General features: G+C 35.0%; 1 protein-coding gene across 7 annotated transcripts in view; it reads left to right on the top strand.

Annotated features, from left to right (window-relative positions):
- The window catches only part of ARAP2 (ArfGAP with RhoGAP domain, ankyrin repeat and PH domain 2), a 795,317-nt gene that overhangs the window by 715,750 nt on the left and 58,049 nt on the right, over window positions 1-21,518 (top strand). For 6 of the 7 annotated variants that reach the window (XM_081527801.1, XM_081528170.1, XM_081527881.1 and 3 more), the window contains 5 exons: window positions 6,855-7,018; window positions 11,717-11,929; window positions 15,490-15,595; window positions 19,010-19,157; window positions 20,633-20,701. In XM_081527801.1, the coding sequence (XP_081383927.1) occupies window positions 6,855-7,018; window positions 11,717-11,929; window positions 15,490-15,595; window positions 19,010-19,157; window positions 20,633-20,701 (700 nt within the window). The remainder of the gene's footprint in view (window positions 1-6,854; window positions 7,019-11,716; window positions 11,930-15,489; window positions 15,596-19,009; window positions 19,158-20,632; window positions 20,702-21,518) is intronic. The other variant, XM_081528237.1, reaches the window with a different exon arrangement.

Below are 21,518 nucleotides of genomic sequence, written 5' to 3' on the forward strand. Positions count from 1 at the left end.
GTTAGTCAGTGAATGTCCTGTACCCCAGTGAGGTCAGAAGGCACTTGTTTGGACAGTAGGTTATATATCCACTGTGACTGAAGTGTTCAATGGATACAACATCCTTTTCATAAAATTTGAAAACTATTTCTGCACTTGGCTCACATTCTCTGTGTATCTCTTTCTGATAAATAAGTTACTGTGTTCACTATCTCACATTCTGTAGCTTCATGCTTGTTTGTCAAAGATACCTATTATTAAGCTTTTACTGAAAGGCTGTTAGTTGTAATAAGCACAGTATGAATAACTCAGCTGTGTTATCAGAAACAGAACTAGTATGTTTTTCTTTTTTTAATTTTGATGTTTGATTTTTATTTTAATTTTTTTAAGGTTGATTTATTGGCCTGTAGTAAGGTATGATGCACTTGGCTCCCAAGCCTGACTGCATTCAGTTTTAACTGCAAATTTCAGACATAAAGAAGCTGACACTGGGGAATAAACATTCTATCAATATGTTTCACAATTATGGGACAGACTACTTTTCTTAATTTGGGAGATTAACACTCTTAAGTTGAAGATCTTTATTTCATATCAATTTATTACATGTGATTTTTTTTTTTCCCCATACTTGAATTGTGTTTTATAGGAGCTGATAGGTTAGCAGTACTGTCTAGGGTGAATTATCTTAAAGTGGTTTCTAAATTGTGCACGTAATTGCAAATTAAACAGTAGCCGATGCCCACAATATCAGCTTGACTGCTTTTGTAACTTTCTGATCATTTAATTTGTAGAGATGGTTTAATCTGAATGTTGCCAAGGCAAATAAGATAGACTCTTCTCGCACCACCGGCACTGGTTTTGCAAAAGAAAGGAACTATTCAAACTTACAGTATAAGATGATTTTTTTGTTGTTGTTGTTAAAGAGAATTATGATAAAGGGAATGTGTGACTATTTAACAAAAGATGGATTTTGAAGTATTTATTATTTCCTTCAAAAATGTATTCCATTCCCCAGTTCAGGACACTTCTTGTATACTAGATGTAAACCTGTGAACATATAAATGCAATATGGGGTGAACAAATGCAGAATGAAAAGATCTCTTCTAGATAATGGGATCAAGATAATCCTTTTTATTTTTTAAGTATATTTAAAAATATTTAACTGGCTCTGGAATCCTAAGTAGGATTAGAGTAGGAAAAAAATGAGGGGTTGAGACACAAAGATAGTCCAAGAGGTGGAAACAATAGTTTCAGAGAAATAGGATGGGTTGGGGTAAAACTTCACCTCAGGTTGGCCTTAACCTTCAATTCTTGAGGAGGAAGCATAGGACAGTGGGCCTGGAGAGATAGATTGATATCATATTAGTATTATCAATTAAATGTAAGTAATAACTTGTCTTGTTTTGAAAAGGATTGCAGGTTCTTTACGTGGGTACAGAAGCCTTTTTTTTTTTAATTTTTTTGGCAGACTTGAAACAGGGCTATTTCTCACATTCCTGTAGGTAATTGCCTAATGGTGTGTAGAGATGAAATTGAAAACCTGGAGGCTTGCCTTCTCAGGGAATAGTGTGCCTTGACACTTCTTACTGAACTGTTGGCTTCAGAAGAAACAAATTATTTAAGCTAATATTTCTTTCTCCATTATTCTTGTGATACAGTCTCTGCATCTACAGATTTAATAATTGTTTGCCTGCTTCTGGCCGAAATTTCATCTCTATGCAGCAGTTTTTTATCTGCTGAGGAAAGAAATACTGTTTTTCTATAAAGGAAAATGAAGGTGATTTATGGATGCAATGACTTAATAAAATGTGCTGGACTCCCATTTCTGCCCATGAAGAAATATCTGGCATGGAATATGCCCTCCCACTTTAAACTACTAGAAACCTGGACCAAACGAACTATTTTCAGACTTTGGAACAATAGGCTTCCCAGGATTGTGACCATGGAGAGAAGGGAAACAAGTGACTTAAGGCCTAAGATCGCCTTGGCTTCCTGTCAGTACTTGGCACAGGGAATGGGGGGATCCAAGCAGAATATGGTGGTTTTGCTATGTTGGAGGTAGAGCTAGAAGTTTGGAGAATCTGCAGTAGCTAAACTTTGCAAGATAGAGTTCAGAGCAGAGGGAGGAAAGTACAGAGCACGAGCTTCAGAAATCTTTCTAGGAGTTCCCTTCCATCTTCAGCTCAGTATGAACCTGCATATTTGCATGTCAAAACTCCAGGCAAAAATACTCCCAGGGTGTGCTCTGAGTTGAACAATTCCCAGAGTTTAGACACTGTTTGAGTGTGTTCAAATTTTATCTAGCCAGGTTAGACAGACTTCATTAAACACAGAGAACATTTGTAAAGACTGCAGGAGGTAATCCCAGAGTATTAAGGCTAAACCAGCCCTCGGGTAAAGGTTGCTCCATTTATGCCTTGCTAAGCTTAAAAACAGCCTCTCCACAAGCAATTTAATTACCCAGGGTCAAATAGGCAAAAGGGGCCAAAACAAACATCAATACCCTTTATAGGAAGACAGTACAACCCTGACACTGAACTTAACACTCATGATGTCTAGCATAGAGTTAAAATTATGGGTGATATGAAAAAGCTGCAAATTAGATGATAAGAACAGACCTAGAAATGAGGATAGTGGAATTAGCAAAGAATATACACAGTAATTTTGAATTATTACTAAATATATTAAAAGATGTAAAGGAAAACATAAACATAGAAAAATGGATCTAAAGAAGGAACCAAATGGAACTTCTAAAGCTGAAGAATACACTATCTGAAAAGAAAATCTCACTAGATCAGCTAAATGCAAGAGTAGACTATGTTAAAAAAATCAAACTCAATAAACTTGAAGTCATGACAATAGAAATTATCAAAACTTTAGCTCAGAGAGAAAAGACTGAATAAAATTAGCAGAGCCTCAATGACCTGTGGGACAAAATTAAGCATTCTTATGTAAACGTAGTTAGAATTGTAAAATGAGAGAAGAGAAAGATGGAGTAATATATATATATATATATAAAATATTTGAAGAAATATGGCCAAAGATTTCTGAATTTCATAAAAACTATAAATATACATATATTAAGGTCAACATAACATGCATGATAAAGACAAACCGCATCAAGACATATCATAATCAAATTCTTGAAAACCAATGTGAGGAAAAATAAAAGTACCAGAGGAAAAAAAAAACATTAAAAATAGGGGAAAAGATGAGAATGTATTGGCAGAAACAGTGCAAACCAGGAGATAATATAATGAAATTTTTTAATGTGTTGGGAGAAAAGAATAACCAAATCAGAAACTATTAGCTTAAGGTACTCACTCTATCAAGCAAAAATATCTTACAGAAATGAAAGCAAAATAAAGTATTTTTTGGCCAACAAATGCTAACATATACTACAAGACTCAGTGTTTTTATTTTTTATAAATGCCTAAGATACTATCTTTTTTAGTTATGTTTTTGAAATGTATTGTTTGCTTTTTAGTTGTGTTTAAAATGTTCTTTATAAAGATTTCATTTTTTATACAGCTAAATTTATAGATCCTATCATTTGTTCTGGGTCATGTTAGTAGACTAGGCTCAAATATGATAGTCTATATTTTGTGGTTATTATATTACAACTTTGAGAAAATTGTTTTATTAGTTTTGGGACTTGGTTTCTATGTCTTCTTGAACTATCTTGATGCATTATAGGATATACGGATTTTTTTTAACATGGCTTTAAAATTTAGGCTTAGGGAATGAACAATTAGTAAAATGTATTTCTCTATAATTAGAGTTCTTCAGAATAACTTTTCAGATTTTCAAGATGTAAATTCCTATTTCTTTGAAATAGAAATGATAAACCATTGTTCAGTAACATTTGAAGTAATAAAGTTGGCCAGCATTTGTTTTGAAAATATCTTTTGATGCTTTATTCAATGTGCAGGGTTTACGTAACAGCAGGGAGGAAAGTTGTTGAACTGATGCTGTTAAATGTCAGACATCTACTGCACAAGATGATGTATTTTAGGATTCAGCCTTTGACAAGTTGACTTGGGAGTTAACTTGTCATTACTGATTCTACCCTTCACTAGTTCACAAGCAGACAGTTAAACCTGTCATCACAACATTTCTTCTGACTAGAAAGAAAATTTGAAGTTTGAAACATTTACAGTTAATGGCAGAATTATACTGCTATTGTAGGCAGGCCATTGCCTTTGGGGTTTCTTGAACTGCTTGCTCAAATACCAGTCGTTGTTTGTTTATACGCACACCTTTTCAAAGATTTTGTCACCTATTCAGAGCTTAATTATCACATAAAAAAAGCAACTGAGACTCAAGAAAAGTTAAAATATATTTTTTTAAACTCCTGAATTTAATAAGCTGTAATTTTGATTAAGCCTACATAATGTAGGAGCTTGATGTCTCAGGGAAATTACCCAAGTTAGATAGTTTCGTTTAAATAAATAAACCCAGCAGTAGAATGCTTTTGAGTAAAACATGACGTGAGATCCATGAAAAGGCAAAAGCATGTCAGTATTAAAGCAGGTGTCAGAATTCTTCAAAAAGGAAATGACAAAACCTTGAGATCTGAGCTGCTGTGATGGGTGTGGAAAATGAGAGCAATAAATAAAGATGTCAGGAAGCAAGAGATGAAGATTATGGGCATCAGTGTCAGTGAAGATGTAGTTATGGCAGGTTCAGAAGGTGTTAGAGCTGAGTGGAGTGGGGTCCTAGTAGCTGTCTTCATAGAGGAGCATTTCAAGAAAAGAAACCAAAGGAAAGAAAGGACTGTTGTTTTCTCCTTAAATTAGGGCCAATGAATTACCAGGAATGTAAAAGATTACCTCTCTCAGTCCCCTCAAAAGAGAAACCAAAACGACCGATTGTTCATGAAGTTCATTCCTTTCTCTTCAGATTGAATCCAAAGTAGCCATTTTGTAGTCTGAAATCAAAATTAAATAGTTGTACGTTGGTATGCACGCGTGCTAAGTGGCTTCAGTTGTGTCCGGCCCTGTGCCACCCTATGGACAGCAGCCCGCCAGGCTGCTCTGTCCATGGGATTATCTAGGCAAGAATACTGAAATGGGTTGCCACTTCCTCTTACTTTAGTATAAGTATACTTAAATGCATCAATGATTAATTTGTGTTTCAAATCAAAGTTTTTATCTAGTGATAGAACTTTAAAACAATGCATCCACTAAATAATGAATCTACTAAATATCTGGCACTATGCTAAAGGCTATTGATACTGAAATGCTTTCTTTGTTTGCTTGTATGAAGTTTGTGGTGACTGTTTGTGTTTGTTGTGACAGTTCACACAGACACAACAGTTGATGTGATGGAGGGTGGAGTGGGTGTTTAGGATTAAAGAAGAATGCCTGTTACACCAGAGGCATTGGATGGAGGCAGATAGGAATGGAGGGTCACAAAGGGTTACCTAGAATACACCAGTGGGAGAGGAGCTGGACTAAACAGTCAGAGAGCAGGAAATGCTTATTGCAAAGAGAAGAACATGTTAATTTCTTTCTTCTTCCCTTCCTTTCTCCCTTCCTCCTGCGAATGGCACAGTTGGAGTGGAAAATACAGGACAGATCTTGAAGACCTTTTAATCTTGAAACTTCCAGAACTGCCATGGAAGGACAGTTATCAGGAAGTGATGTCATTAGCTTTGTATTTTAAAAAGATCATTCTGGCAGTCTTGGGGAGAAGGTGGAGAATTGGGAAAGGAATTTTATTTGGAGGGACTTAAGTGACTTTAAGGAGCAATAGAAAGCCCTGAAGGAGGGCAGTGTTCAAATAAAGAGGAGGCAAAGCAAGTATGTCAGGGAACTGGATGTGACAGAATTCTGTGACTGAGTTCATATGTCAGGGGTGGGGTGGGGATGGGGGGATCAGTCTACAATAATGAATCCTAAATTCTTGGTGGGATAAGTGGAGAATGTAGTACCAGTTTGGTATGAGAAGGGATAAAGATTTGAGATGCTTGTGGAATTAACATTAATTAGTATTGTGGTTTATTGGTTACTAATACCACATTTATTGAGTGCTGAAGTGGGTGCTATAATTATCCTCATTTTGCCATTGATGAAACTGACAACCAAAGAAGGTTGATAACTTGTCCAAGGTCATAAAGGAAGTGAGTGCAGAGCTAAAACTTGAGTTTAGGAATTGATTGCCATTCTGTTAACTTCTTTATGCTCTTGCTTTTCAATCATGTGGAGATCTGATTTGTGAGACAGTTCTCAACCAGAGATAGAGATGTGAGAGTTACTAGCTTATATGTATGGGGGATGAAACCACTGGCCTGAATGGCATGTCCCTTGGAGAGTCTTTGCAGTTCATGTGAGTGCACTGAAGTTACAAGTTCATTTTTAGAAAGAGAAAGTGAGTTTGGGAAAGAACTGAGGGACCAGAAAAGATAGGAGGAAAAGCCAGGAAGAACTGTTCTACCAAAGCTGAATTGGGTGGTTGTTTTCCCTCTCTCGCTCTCTTTTTTTTTACCTTTAAAAGGTAGAACAGTCCTAAAGTCATCAAACAGTTCTAAAATCTTAAAAAATAAACCCCCAAATATCCATGAGAAGTTACAAGTAATGCTGGCCGGAAGGGTTTCAGTTCAGTTATTCAGAAACAGAATGAAAGAGGGAATGAAAAATAGGTGAGGACATTAATACCACAAATTCAGGGAATTTTCTGGGCTCTATGGAGAGAGACATGTGACTCCAAAGCAAAAGAGGGATCAAGTGAGTGGAAGCTGGTAGTAGACAGAGGGGTTTTCTTCTGATGGATAAGATCAGATCACATTTATATGGATTTAAGGATATTCTCTTAGAAGTAAGGCTTTAAAAAAAACCAAAATTATCATTTGAAATACTTTTCAAACTTTACAGAACATTATACATCCACGGGCATACCAAGTTGGATTTCACAGTCTGGCATACTGCAATTGAAAAAGCAGCAGGTACAGATGGGAATGCATTACAAGACCAGCAGCTCAGCAAAAATGACGTTCCCATTATCGTGAACAGCTGTATAGCATTTGTTACACAGTATGGTAAGTATCAGAGTTTTTATTCAACCCCAAGAACTCGTAGTAGCATTCTTACAGTTTTGAAATAGTACCTACGTTGGACTGAATGAGATCCCTTTGTATTTTAAGTACATCAGTGAAAATCAAAAGTGTAGTCCCTCTTCAGCCTAAATGCCATTCCTTCTCACAGTAAAGTTCATTTAAATTATATCACATGCCCTTACAAATTCCTTCTTCTTTTACATGCATAAAAATTTTAAATGACATATTAGAAGAATCTATATTGTAAAATGTATATTTAAAAAATGATTAAAGGTTGTACTTTTAAGAGGTTATAACTTTACAGTAAAGCCTTGGGGAATGTAGTGGTGACTGTGTTTTAGAAGTGGTAAATGATGGAACAATGTGTAAAAGACTACTTTTTGTAGGCCTGCATGGGAAGTGTTTGTGTATTTATTCCCTTTAACATGTTTTTGGTCACATGTTTATATTAAGAAACGTGGTCATTAATTGTACTGGTTTGACTTAATTGTAACAACATTTTTATGAATAGTTGGCAGGTTAAAGCCAACTTGAATCAGGCTTCATTTTAATTTAACATGCTGTGGCAGTATTTTACACATGCCTAAAAAGTAAATGAAGTATATGTTTATTATTTTCACTTATTTTCAGATTACTGCTCATTCTTAAAATTTCTTCTGTTACATGTTGCCTTAATATGCTAAAAGATAAATAAATAAATTGCTTAACTATATTTTTAATGTAAAAATATGTTCTCTCTTTCAATCTGTCTATAAAAGGCATTGATTTAGATGGTACATGCAGAAAAAAAGTAAAATGGTTTATCTTATATTTTGGAAGCTGTGTTAACTTTTCATTGTTCTCCTAGTCTTAAATGTATCTTTGGGTATTTTTAATTTGAAAAGAAAGTGTAATCAGTGAGAGAGCTGTAGAAAAACACTGTTTTATGAGTTTTTTTTTACTTATTTATTGTCTATTGTGTGCCAGCCGCTGAGCTTAGTACTGGAAATTGAGCAGTGGTAGTAAAGAGTGAAAGAACCATAAATTTTGCCTTCCAGTATGAGAACTAACAGTGAACTGATATGAACACAATGCCAGAAATAACAAATGCTATGAAAAAAAATAAGGGAAAATTAAGTCTAGAATATGTGTATATTAATCTGTTTTCTCCTAGGGAGAGTGCCATTTTAAGTATTTCACTCATTTCATGTGTAATACAAGTAAGATTATCATTAATATTCAGGTTTGAATATTAATTTGTGTTTGAATTATATACCTGTTACAAATAGGTATGTAATCACATTATGTGGGATTATTCTGTGAAGTTCCTTGATAGTATGGTTATATTTTTCTTATCAACTGTCATCATCTGTTTGTTTGAAAATGGGGGAGGAAGGTTATCATCTTCATTTATTAGTAATCCAGTATTGGTGCACTTGCATTGTGCAAGTATAAATAAATTGCACACATCTTACATTTTAGCAAGATCATAACCTCATTGGAAATTTTCACATCATGTTAGTTTCATAATGGTATAAGGTCTTTCTTAAGCTGACAAATGATTAAAATAGCTTGACTAGCTCCTAGTGTATCCAATTTAATGTTTCTCTAGGGAAATCAGAAGTTTCTTTGTGGTGTTTATTTGCATTTAAAATCATTAAGCATTAGATTGTTTTCAACTAAATTTCATATATTATAATTACCTTGTAGCTTTAGCATAAGGTACATTAGCTTCCATATTAAAGTAATAAAGCCAATAAAAGACTCAATGTTTTTTCCAGCTTTTTGTTTTTTTAATGAGCAAAATATGTGAAAACCTCAATATTACCAACATGGGCAGAAGGGAAGATTTGATAGAAACTTAGAAAATTCCCATTGATTATAGGATGCAGGTGATTGACTCAGGGCCTTTATGATCATAATTATTTCGAATTTCCTAATCTTTGGTATAAAATCTAAAAGCTGAATTTTTTTGCTCGTGGTGTCAAAATCTGAACCTGACAAAATTCACAGCATAATTCTTAGAGCTTTAATTTTTTTAATGAGTTACAGCAGTTAGTTCTTGGGGGGATATATTTAATTTTTGTAAACAAAATTGGGTTCAGATTCACATTGAGTTACCTTGTACTAGTTGTTAGAAATTCACTCAACTAGGAACATGGTATCTCAGAAACTTAATTAATTTTTTGGTAGAACTTGCTGATTCTTCTATTGTGGTCATTTACTGAGTATCCACTGAGTTCTCTGAGGTACTGTGTAACTACTGTATATAGAAAATAAGACATGATCTTTCCCTTCTAGGAGCTTATAGATTGTGGATCAAAATAAATGGGCATTTACATCTCAAGTGCATAAAATTCTGTGGCAGAAAGGTTCAGGGGGTGGTCCAGGTGTCCATGGCTTAGAGGTGAAATTGACTCAGTGTAGCAGTGGTCATGGAGGGTTTCATAGGTGAAGCATGGAACCTGCCATCTCTTTTAAGAGAGAATCGGAGCTCGTTAGGAGAAGGAAAGAGTAGGGATTCCAGGCAGAGGAAACTGTGCTAGGTGTGGAGTCATGAAGGAAGTTGTCTAGTCAGAGAACTTTGGGTAGCTAACTGTGGTCAGAACTTAGTGTGAGAAGAGCAGAAAATAAAAGAAGCTGGAGGACTAGTTAGGACATTCATATAGGGTCTTATATGTATGCATGCATGCTAAGTCACTTCATTTATTTCCAACTCTTTGCGACCCTATGGACAATGGCCCACCAGGCTCCTCAGTCCATGGGATTCTCCAGACAAGGATAGTGGAGTGGGTTGCTTTGCCCTCCTCCAGGGGATCATCCCAATCCAGGGATCGAACCCACATCTCATATGTCTCCTGCATTGGCAGGCCAGTTCTTTACCACTAACATCACCTGGGAAGCCCAGGGTCTTATGTATCATAATAAAATCTTTAAACATGCCCTCTGTTGTTGTTCAGTTGCTCAGTCATGTCCAACTCTTGGTGATCCCATGGATTGCAGCGCGCCAGGCTTCCCTGTCCTTCACCATCTCCCAGGGCTTGCTCAAACTCATGTCCATTGAGTTGGAGGTGCCATCCAACCATCTTGTCCTCTGTTGTCCCCTTCTCTTCCTGCCTTCAATCTTCCCCAAAACTTGCCCTCTAGTCAGTGGTAGGGGGCTATATGCATATTTTTAAGCATTTTGGTAAGACCAGCAGACTTGTATCTCAGATCATTCTATTATCATTTTCAAGACAGACTGGAGGGCTCAGTGGAAATAGGGACAGAGAGGTGCAATAACATACTGAGGAATTGGGTGCCTGAAATTATAATAGTGCAGGTGATGGAGCAAGGGGACAGTTTTGTGAGAGAAGTCATGATGAAAAATATATGTGACAGTTTTTTTGAAATTTTTATTGATTCTTTTGATGTGATATGTGAGAAAGAGAAGTTCTGGCTTATAAATGACTGGGGATAAGGTAGTGCCACATATTGAGGTATAGGAACAAGATAAAAGGCATGTTGGGATTGGGAGGTGAAGTAATGAACGGGGCAGGAAAATTAATTTGTTCATATGTATAAGTATAATCTATGTGGCTTGTATTTGGGGAGACCTGTATTTATAGATTTAGATATATAATGCATATGTGTGTTTGAAATTTTCAAAATTAAAAGCTGAGTAGAAATATACATGTCTTAGTTGAAGTGATGAAAATGGATGGGTTCATATATAAAATTTTGTAAGGGATCAGAGAAGAGAATTGAGGATGGTTTCCTGGAATCATCAGTAAATACTGGATAGAAGAATAAATAGAAGACTAGAAGAGGAGTCATAGAGGAAGGGGCCAAAAGAGATGAGATCATAACATCGTGAAAAGCTTGAGATTAACAGAATTTTAACCAGGATTCACTGGAGTATTAGACACTGCAAGGGGATCCTATTACATAAAAATTGAAAAGCATCTAGAAAGCATATTCTTGAGGAAGATGTTCCCAACAGAGTGGGAATTAGGCCTGAAGCAAGAGTAAGTGGTTAAAGGATCAACAGGGATGCAAGATGGTAGGAAGAATAAATATAGAAAACTCAGATTAGTTTTGGAAGAAAGAAAAGCAAGAGGCCTGAAGGGAAGGGGCAAAAAGGGATTAAAACATATTTGTTTGCACATCATCATCATCATCATCACCACCACCATGCCTCCTCCTCCAGTTAACCACCGCTACTCTTATTTTATGTGACAAACTTGATCAATATGTAATTTTGAAAAGTTATGGCCCAACTCTTCCATCTAGAAGAAGGTGTGGAACAGACAGAATTAAATATGCACATATGAATGTAGAGACTTCAGAAAATTTATACCAGAGAGTCTTAGTCAGTGAAACTGAAGGCAAGTCTGTACTCTGAGAGACTAAGCAAAGGGCACTTGCAGTAAAAGAACATTTGAGAAAGATGCTATGAAGAACTGGAGGAAGGACTGGCCTAGGGCCTACTAAAAGCTGAGGATGGAATAGTTTGTTCATCAGGTTGGCATTTTACATTATAAAATTTGCAAGGTGGGGAGCTTTTTACTCTCATGCATGTTTATATGAACTCTTAGGTGATGATTTTGTCTTGTGCATCATCTGAACACAGAAATTAGTTCTTTTTTTGAGATAGTAAAATGGATTTTGACCTGAGACTTTTTTCATATAATCTTTTTCTTTTTTTCTTTTTTCACAAAGGTTTAGGATACAAAAATATCTATCAAAAGAATGGTGATCCGTTACATGTAAGTGAACTCCTGGAGAGTTTCAAAAAGGATGCAAGAAGCTTTAAATTGAGGGCTGGAAAACATCAACTTGAAGATGTGACAGGTGTATTGAAGAGTTTTCTCTCTGACATTGATGATGCCCTTCTCACTAAGGAGCTCTACCCCTATTGGATCTCTGCCTTAGGTAATACGTAAATTACAGAATAAAGGCTTGCCTTCCCATTTGATAATAGATTTTTTAAATCTCCTCTGATAATCTGAACATTTAATTGAAAGGAACAGTGTACATAATGGCTTAGAACAGAAATTGTAAAATAGCTGTTATATGTGCCTCAAAAGAAATTTATGGTGGTAATTGCTAAAGTCTTTTATGATAATATTTAGTTTTTGGTAGATTTCTTAGTGCTTACTTTGCCTTAACTTTGGAAGGGTTAATAGTCAAGTCCATGTAGGCTATTAATTTCTCATTAAGATTAAAATGAAAGGTTTATTACAACATTGGTTTTATGTAGTTTTAACTTATAGCTCTTTGGCTTTCCTTTTTCATTCATTCTGCCTCTTTAGAGTTACATGACAAAAGACCTTTTTACTCTTCATTTTTTTTCAGATTCTGTCTAATGAGGTAAAATATCTTTGCTACACTCTAAGAGAACTTATTTAAGAAATGATCTTAGAAAAACAGTTTATTAAATCAGCTGCGTGTGTGTTAAATCACTTCAATTGTGTCAGACTTTTTGTGACCCTATCGACTGTAGCTCACCAGTCTCCTCTGTCCATGGGGATTCTCCAGGCAAGAATACTAGAGTGGGTTGCCATGCCCTCCTCTAGGAGATCTTCCCCACCCAGGGATCAAACCCATATCTATTATGTCTCCTGCATTGGCAGGTGAGTTCTTTACCACTAGCGCCACCTGGGAAGCCCTATTAAATCAGATAATGGGTCAAATTGATTTCAGTAAAGCCTGTATTTACCTCAATTAATTCAAAATAACTCTTTTTTTAGAAACATGATAATACATATTTTTAAATATAAACATTGCCTTTAATCCCAGATTTCTAATAGAGCTATTTTCATTTTTCACATTATTTCATAATCTTTGCCCGACACCTATGGTTTATATATAAGCTTTATTAATAAACTAAAATATTTCCCATATATCAGTGATTTCAAACTGATGATTTTCAATCTTCATTTTTCCCAAGTTTTTAAAATGTATCACTGAATTATACCATAATTTACTAATACATTTCTCTTGTACATTTGACCTGTTTTGAGAATTTTTTTGGAAAATGACCTTTGAATTGACTATATGATGTTTTTCTGTTAAGAAATAGTTTCTTCCATTGAAAGTATTTGTTTAATTTAAAACAAATATGATATTCGAAGAGATTAATTTTGAAATGCCACAAAACATCTGTAGTTGAAAAAGAATCCCAAGATTGACCCTTTTTGTCTCAGCAAGAAGAGAGTAGTATTGTTATTAAAATAAAATTTCATAATGTAACTACTTAATTCAGAAGTCTTTTCCTTGTTTCCTATGTTTTTCAAATCAATAGTTTTAATTCTAATCACAAGAAGAGTTGATTGAATAATTTTCTGGAATATAGAATTAGGTAATACATCTTTTTAAGCACAACTGCCCTGCCACCCTCATTTTTGTTTTAAGATTTTATTGTAATTCATAACCATGAAATTATTTATAGTACCTCTATTTTATAGAGACTTACAATTTGCCTTTATTGTAAAATCAATCATCAAAAATCTATGACAAATATGCTTTTGCTGAAGTTGTCAAATTTAATGACAAAGAGGTCTTCGTCGTTAAACTACAGGAGAAGGTGGTTGAGAAATAGCATGTGTCAGAGAGGAGTGTGTTCACCTTCCATTTGGATGTGAATCCCTGAGAAATTACCTTGAGAAGGCTTCGACTACTGGTGTTGAAAGTTCTTTGCTTGCAGATCCATTATAGCCCACCCTGACCTGTCAGAAAGTACCCTTTGTTGGATCTGACAGAAATAAACCAGAACTCGCTGGATGACCTCATTGGAGAGCTCTCTTGGGTCTTGTGTGCCCAAGGCAAAGAATCTCCTACAGTTGCATAGTACCTGTTTATATAATATAGGACCTCTTCTTCTAAAAATGCTATTCAATTGTCTGAAGGCTGTGACTGGTTGAATAGTTGTATTTTCTATATGACCTAAAATCTATCTTCAGTTTCCTTTTCAGTTACTCAAACTTCATTTTGAAAATATCATCTGTTTTATTCTTATACATGTACACCCATGGTGGATTCACGTCAATGTATGGCAAAACAAATATAATATTGTAAAGTTAAAAAATAGAAAATAAACTAATTTAAAAAAAAAGATTTGTGAAAATAGGCTATACTAGCATGTGCTTATTATAAGCATAGTAGTGTAGTATTAATTGCATTTAATTAAATAAATACAATTACCTCTACAGTTAGAAACTGGAAGACATGAGGGGAAACATTTGGATTAGACCAAGAATTATCATTCTCAATTCACTTCTATTATAGTCTTTGAATGTTACTGGGGTGTCTTCCCCTCTTGCTTTTAGACAGTCATCCTTCAGCATAGTTAAGTCGATATGACCATGTTTACTTTTATAGATCTAGCGTGCAGGTGAAATCAGTACAAACGAGCTATCAGTTCCTGTTTTAAATAGGAGGGTACTTCAAAACTGTGTCACAGAATATCTTACCTTCCCAGGGATCCGAATGCCCTTTACAAGTGACTATGTACTTTGAAAGAATCATTAATGTGCCACTGGCTTTCTGTGAATAGAATGTGTAGGGCTAAGCAGAAAATGAAAAAGCCTTGTTTCCAAAGGTAGTTGGGAATTGAGAGGGAATATATAAGTACAATCCCCTTGAGTTACAGAGTCAGCACAAGCTATTTATTTGAAGAGAGGTCTCTTATTTCCCTATGAAAGAATAGGTTAGACCAGACCACCACTGCACAACCTCCAGACTCTAGAACTTTGGAGGTTCCTGTGCAGTTGCTTTTAAGTATTTGACTTCTTAGGGTTAGGAGAGGGGAGGAGAGTAGTTCCTTCTTGTCCTCCTCTTCATGACTAAGTTCTAACCGTGACAAAAGCCAAGGATCTATCCTCCTCTCAATCTGTATCATTGTTACCAGGGCCTACACATAACTTATTCCACTGCCCCCCTAACCTTCTCCAAAGAACTGAAGTTTCCAGGGCTGGTGAAAGGCCCTTTGCATGGATCTGTGGGGTTAATGTACAGTTGACAGTTCTGGAATGGTTCAGAGTTTAGGGAAGATTTTTATGATGCTAACAAGAAAAAATGGTCAGACATGTCATTTTTAATAACAAATTGTGAGATCTTTCCATAGCTATAGTTAAAATACTTTTGGCTTATCTCTTCAATTTGTAGGCTAATTTGTTACTACTTGAAAATAATCCTTTGAGTTGAAGTTCAGTGGAATGTAGCATTGAAGATAAAATACAGACCTGGGTTTTAAAAGTGCTATATTTTTAATTACAAAATATAAGAGCTATGACATATAGCCATGGAATGTTTATGTAAATATCAAATACTTTTCCAGAATTAGAGAAGTTTGAGTGTTTTCTGTTTTGAAACTTGATTGTGTCAGTGAAATACAGTTGTGAATATTGTTTTAAAATATTGATAAAAGGCAAATTGGTAATATAGATGATTAGTTAGACCTAAAGTTTCACGTGTGTGTGTTTAACTTCTAGATACCCAAGATGACAAGGAAAGAATTAAAAAGTATGGAGCATTTATACGTACTCTTCCTGGGGTGAACCGAGCAACATTGGCAGCTATAATTGAACACCTTTACAGGTGGGTGGATTCATGAACTTTTCTAGATATTTCAAATATGGCACTCAGTAAGTCATAATTTTTTTTAATTTAAGGTGCTGTGGTTAACCTTCTTCTATTTGTGAATGTAAATCTTTCACCATATCTTAAGAATGCTTTCAAAATGGAATTCCTATAAACTATCAGTTTGGTGTCTCTTAATGCAATTAAAATACATTTCAAATAAATAGCCCTGGAGAATTTCTTAAATGGATTAAAAATAATCATATATCACCTTCTCAGATATATCCGGTACTTAAACAAGAATTTTAAAACATTTTGATGTCAGACTATTGACTAGATAAGGGAAATTGCAAAAGTCAAAACCATTTTCTATGTCAGGGCATGTAGTCCCCTGCATTTGGGAGGCTAGGAGGAATAAAATGGTAGCTTGAGAAATGACATCTGAAAAATCAGGGTGTTTGGGAATAACATTTTAAGTCAACAAACTTAAAGTTTGTTTATTTTGCTATGAGCAAGAATTATTACAAAAACTTAAATCAGTGTAAATATTGCTTAAGGAATATATTGTTGGCAGCTTCCTGGATGGATGCAGTATTCCCTTGAATAAATTTCTGTGAAGCTGAATTCTACTAAAAATACCTTAGTTGAAGTTTAGATTCCTAAATCTCCACAATTTGTCTTTTGTCTTTATCTTTCTTTTCCAATCACTACTTCTCATGCATGTAAACTCCATTACTATGCATCTGATTTTCTTATTGTGTCATACAAATATAGTCAGTATACTGTACGGTCCTATCTCTATGCCTAAGAGACACTGGGACAGATTTTTTTCTCCACAAATTTCAATATGTCACCTGCTGCTACAATTATCAGTTAATATTTTAAACATTGAGTTGCATATAATTCTTAAACTTCTTAATTCATACTTGAATTTCAGATAATGAGCTACTTCCTATCCTTTGTTTAATATTTATTTTCCCTCCTACTATATACAATGCCCATTAAGAGTCCATGTGAAAAAAAAAAAAAGAGTCCATGTGAACAGAAATGATTGCTAATAGTACATGAATAACAAAAATAGTCTTAAGACTGCAGTTTCCAAATAGCACCAAGAAACCCTGAGACATCACAGTGGGGATGGGGACTTACAGGGATGCTGCAGGACATTTTATACATTTTAGAAAAACACAACACTGTCAGCACAGATTTCAAAACAGAGAATTTTAGTATATGACATGAAATTAAAGAGGAAGGATCGAGTGATACATCATTGTGTGTTGAGATCCAGGTGATGCTTCAGATCTAAAAGGATAAATGAACTGGGCATGACAGAAAATTAAGTACGAGACATGAGTGAGGGATATTTTCAGGAAACGTGTGCTAGAAGATGAGATGGTTTGTAGCTGGCTGGCATCAGGCTGTGAAAGGCTCTGTTCATGGTGCAAAAACATTTGGATTTCATTCCTTTATGTGATAAGGAGTGACTGATCCAATCTGTTTTAGGATAATAACCCATGTCCTGGGATTGATTGGGAAGAGGTTAGAACAGAGGCAGAGAAACCTACTTAAGACACAATTTCTGTGGACTTCTGATGAGAAAACCTGAGTGGGAAGAGAGTAAGGCTGAATATGGGACACTTGCAGATACTAGTGTGGGAGCAGGGAAATAAAGGAATAAAAAGAAAATACATAGTGGACATATTTATGCCAGTAATTCAGGCAGTGGCAGAAACCAGAGACATGATAAGTGCTAGAAGAGAATGCTCAGGAGAGATGAGAATATTTGATAGAGTCATTAAAGTTTGAGAGGTCAGAGTGGATAAAATCAGATTGATTTAGCATTTAATTCTATCCATGCAGTAGATAATAGATCACTTCCTCCATGACTAATATTGACTTAATTCCCTTCACTATATATATTTATGTTACACACTGCAGTGTGATTAGGGGCTTTCCTAGTGGCTCAGTGGTAAAGAATCCATCTGCCAAGCAGGAGAGGCATGTTCAATCGCCATGTCAGAAGATCCCCTGGAGAAGGAAATGGCAACCCACTCCTCAACCCACTCCAGTATCCTCACCTAGGAAAACCCATGGACAGAGGAGTTTGGCAGGCTACAGTCCATGGGGTCACAAAGAGTTGGACACAACTTACAACTAAACCACTACCACCGCAGTATGATTAACACAAAGTCTCTGACTGTGAGATGCTTAGATTCTAATAGTATTAGAGGCAGACTTGCAGATAAAATTTCTAAATATTTACAGTCTAGTGTGATTAAAAAAAAGTACAGAGTGGTTTTGAGAGGGATGCTCACAATTATGACACCCTCTTCTATTAACTTGCAATGCCTTTTGCATCTTATAAATCATACATGATGATCAAGCTTGCTCTGTCTCCCCTATGCAATTTGGTATTTCATTGTGAGTTTCTTACACTATCATATATATTGCTGTCATATTTCCTTATTTTTCTCATACCTACTAGAATCTTTGCCCTTTATAGTCAGGTGTACCTACCTAGTCTTGTTTTATTCCTTAGATAGAGTTGATCTCCCTTTTTTAGCAGGTATTTTAGAAATTCACAAATGTAATTAGGCAATTGAGCAGCTGTTATGTCTACAGTCAGTGATAGAAATAACTGAAATTTCCATGGGCATCAGTTAGAGTTCTGCATTTTTATCATTGTAAATTTCCTTTTATTGGGGTGACGGCTATGGTTTTTTCTTAATTACTTAGAACTTAAACATTCGTGAATACTTGAAAGTTCTTTGTAAAACTGGTGTTGTAGCCTACTGATGGGGAGAATTGACTCTTTTCATGTCTTTTCATTGTAAAAAGTGATTGCTTTCTGAGAGGTGTCTTATTTTTGAATAACCATTCAAACACTTTCTACCAGGCATTTTCTCACCTGATAAGGATGTGCTGGGAAATTCAACAGTTGCCCTGAACCTTGAATTTGGAACTCTTTACTTTATGCCTCCCAATTTGCCATTCTTGCCTTATTTCCTGCTTACCTACTGCCCCTTGTCCCTCTTTTATTTATGCTTCCATCCTACAAGTCATTTGACACCTTTCTACAAGCACATCTTTATGCCTTAGCTACAGGTTGTCCCATCTGTAGAACTGTCTGGATATTGGGGGTGGGGGGTGGTCCTTCTTCTAAATCGATGATCAAGTACTGCTTTGTAACTTGTGGTAATGTCTTTGACAGTAGTCTTTTCTAATGTTCTTAAACTTGAAGGATACCTGGAAGAAAGAACAGTGTATTTTTCTTTAAATCACCATTCCACCTTTAGTATCAGTGACTTGCAATGTGACTTGCAATATGTTTATGTTTAAAAAATAAAAGAGGATAAATGAACATGAAGACATAAGTTTTATGAAATTTTCACATAGAAATGTGTTGTAACAAGCACTGCTTTTCTCTAACAGGGTTCAGAAATGCTCAGAAATCAATCACATGAGTGCCCACAATTTGGCCTTGGTTTTTTCCTCCTGTTTGTTTCAAACTAATGGACAAACTAGTGAAGAAGTGAATGTAATCGAGGACTTAATTAATAATTATGTTGAAATTTTTGAGGTAAATATTTTATATCCTGCCCTTGTTAAAATAGTTTTGATGTTATTGTTTGCAAACAAAAATATATATTTTAGGATGTCTTTATTCATGTCTTTAGGAATATTTAAAAGTAAAATAAAGGATGGGTACATGATCCTTCACTTTTCAGACATAACTAGCATTTTAAGCTATAGCCATTCATTTAAATTTGGCTGCTTTTAAAGCGTTTTTACCATCTGGTGTCTGTTGCACAGAATATTTCTATTTATAGTGTTTTTATGTTTTTTTCCTCAGTATGTATATGCATTAAGTATGTCTACTTAGAGGTGTGAAATTATGAAATTCACAAATTCAGTAAATTACATCAGGCTGATAAATTTTGCAGTTGAAAGCATTTTAGAGTTTTCATTTAGTTGTGCATGAATTGGAAAAAAAATTCTGAAGTAATATTCTGTGGTTTTTATTAAGTCATCTCTAATTATTTGACTTTTCAATTTGCTATTTTATGAAGTTCATATTTTCATGTTTCATCAGAAAACTCTTAGAATGGGATAATTTTTTATTTCAAAGGAGTAAAAACAGAGGAAATAAGCCTAGGATTTGAATATGGTGGGAGGGATGTAGGGGACCTGGGTCAAAGGTCCATTTCCACTGCCTGACTGTTTCTGCCATCTCAATGTTGTCATTAAACCTTTCTGGGCATTCTGTTAAATAGTCTTGTACAAGACCCCTTGTTTTCCAGAATTGTGCCTTTACCAGATGATCAAATAGGTTAATGGAATAGGTTAACTTTTGTAGTTCATACATTCTTATAATAACTCATCAGAAGATTGCTTAAAAAAGGAAAAGAAAGTATATTTTAATAAAATAACGAAGTTCATATCTTAATTTATGTAGGAATGAACAATTGTTGAATTCTCTTTGCTCCTTGATCTCCTTTTTATCTCTTCCTTTATGTGTCCACTGTTTTTGATCAATAGCAACGTCTTCACAATAGTTCTGATGCTGACAAATGAAAGACTTTGAAAAAAAATGTGTGGCTTTGCATGCTTTCTTGATTTTCTGTTTTTGTACTGTTATATAGTAAAAATGTTTATCTACATAGTTTTGTTAAGTCCAACTTTAACCAAAATGGTGGAACCGTCATAAGCCCTTAATAAACATTTCTGATAAAAGAAGTCTTTTCTCTCAACGTACATAAACTCTGTCGAACCCTTCATCAGCCCCTTTGCTTATTAATGCACCTCAGCAAAGGGGATACCACTGATGGAATGTGTAGCCTAAAGTGGTATCATCATAAGATATTCTGAACTTTATGAGCCTCTATCTTGTTGGCTTTATATCTGCCCTAGCTGTGTGGGCCCCCGCTGATGAAGATGGCCATTCTCATTTATTTTTAACATGTCAGTCTTTAAATTCCTGAAGAAAGTTATGTGAGGATGAGTACCATCATTCCTTGTATTTTATTAGAATGTCCCAAATTATATTTTAAACAGGTTAAAGAAGACCAAGTCAAACAAATGGACATAGAGAATAGCTTTATTACCAAGTGGAAAGACACTCAAGTGAGTAGTAATAGTTAGATCTCCAATTTTAAAAAATTAAAACAAAACAAAACAAAAACTTTCATTGTAAGTAAACATTTGTTGTGTTTATTTTCAAATTCCTATTTGAAGCAAAGTAAAACTAATGGGGAAAAAAACCCTAGATAAAACAGTTGTGAAATTCTGTAGCAGGACACGTACAAAATGCCAAAGTATGCTAACGTAAAGTTTTCAAAACATAGATGGAAAAGTCAGTTCTAATCTTATCACAATGTCCTTTTTGAAATCAGTTTTCATTTATGAAGCACTATTGAAAATACTAGTGGATTTCAAAGGGAGCATTTAAAGTCAAAATAAATACTAAAATAAACAGAAAATTCAGACTCCCTAATGATTCTATTATGCTTTTGAAATTATAAGTTATTTCTTATATGCTTTTGCTTTGCATGCTCTTGGATGATTGCACTAGTGGGACTGTTTCTATTGTGCACTTCATAACATGTTAATTTATGTCTTAAGTTGACTTTTCTAGATCTTCCTTACTTTCCTTGGTTGCATCATATTGGATTTGTGTGTTCAGGTTGTACTACTGCTTTTCCAGGGTACCTTTCCTTGTTTGATGAATATTCACTGGACTTTTTTGAAGCTGGCTTTGTCTTCTAATAACTAGTAATTATAGTGGATTCAGGGTACCAGTGTAGATAAGACAAGTGAGTCAAACAAATTCTCTTTGTAGGTACACTCAGAGTATGAGGTGAATGCTTTCTTATTAGTAAAACCCTAAGTTCACTTCATTCCTGAAATACACACACCTAATTTAGAGAAATTGTCAGAGCTA

The sequence above is a fragment of the Giraffa tippelskirchi genome, chromosome 1 (assembly GCF_054371585.1).
Source record: "Giraffa tippelskirchi isolate mGirTip1 chromosome 1, T2T-mGirTip1v1.2.pri, whole genome shotgun sequence".
NCBI lineage: Eukaryota > Metazoa > Chordata > Mammalia > Artiodactyla > Giraffidae > Giraffa > Giraffa tippelskirchi.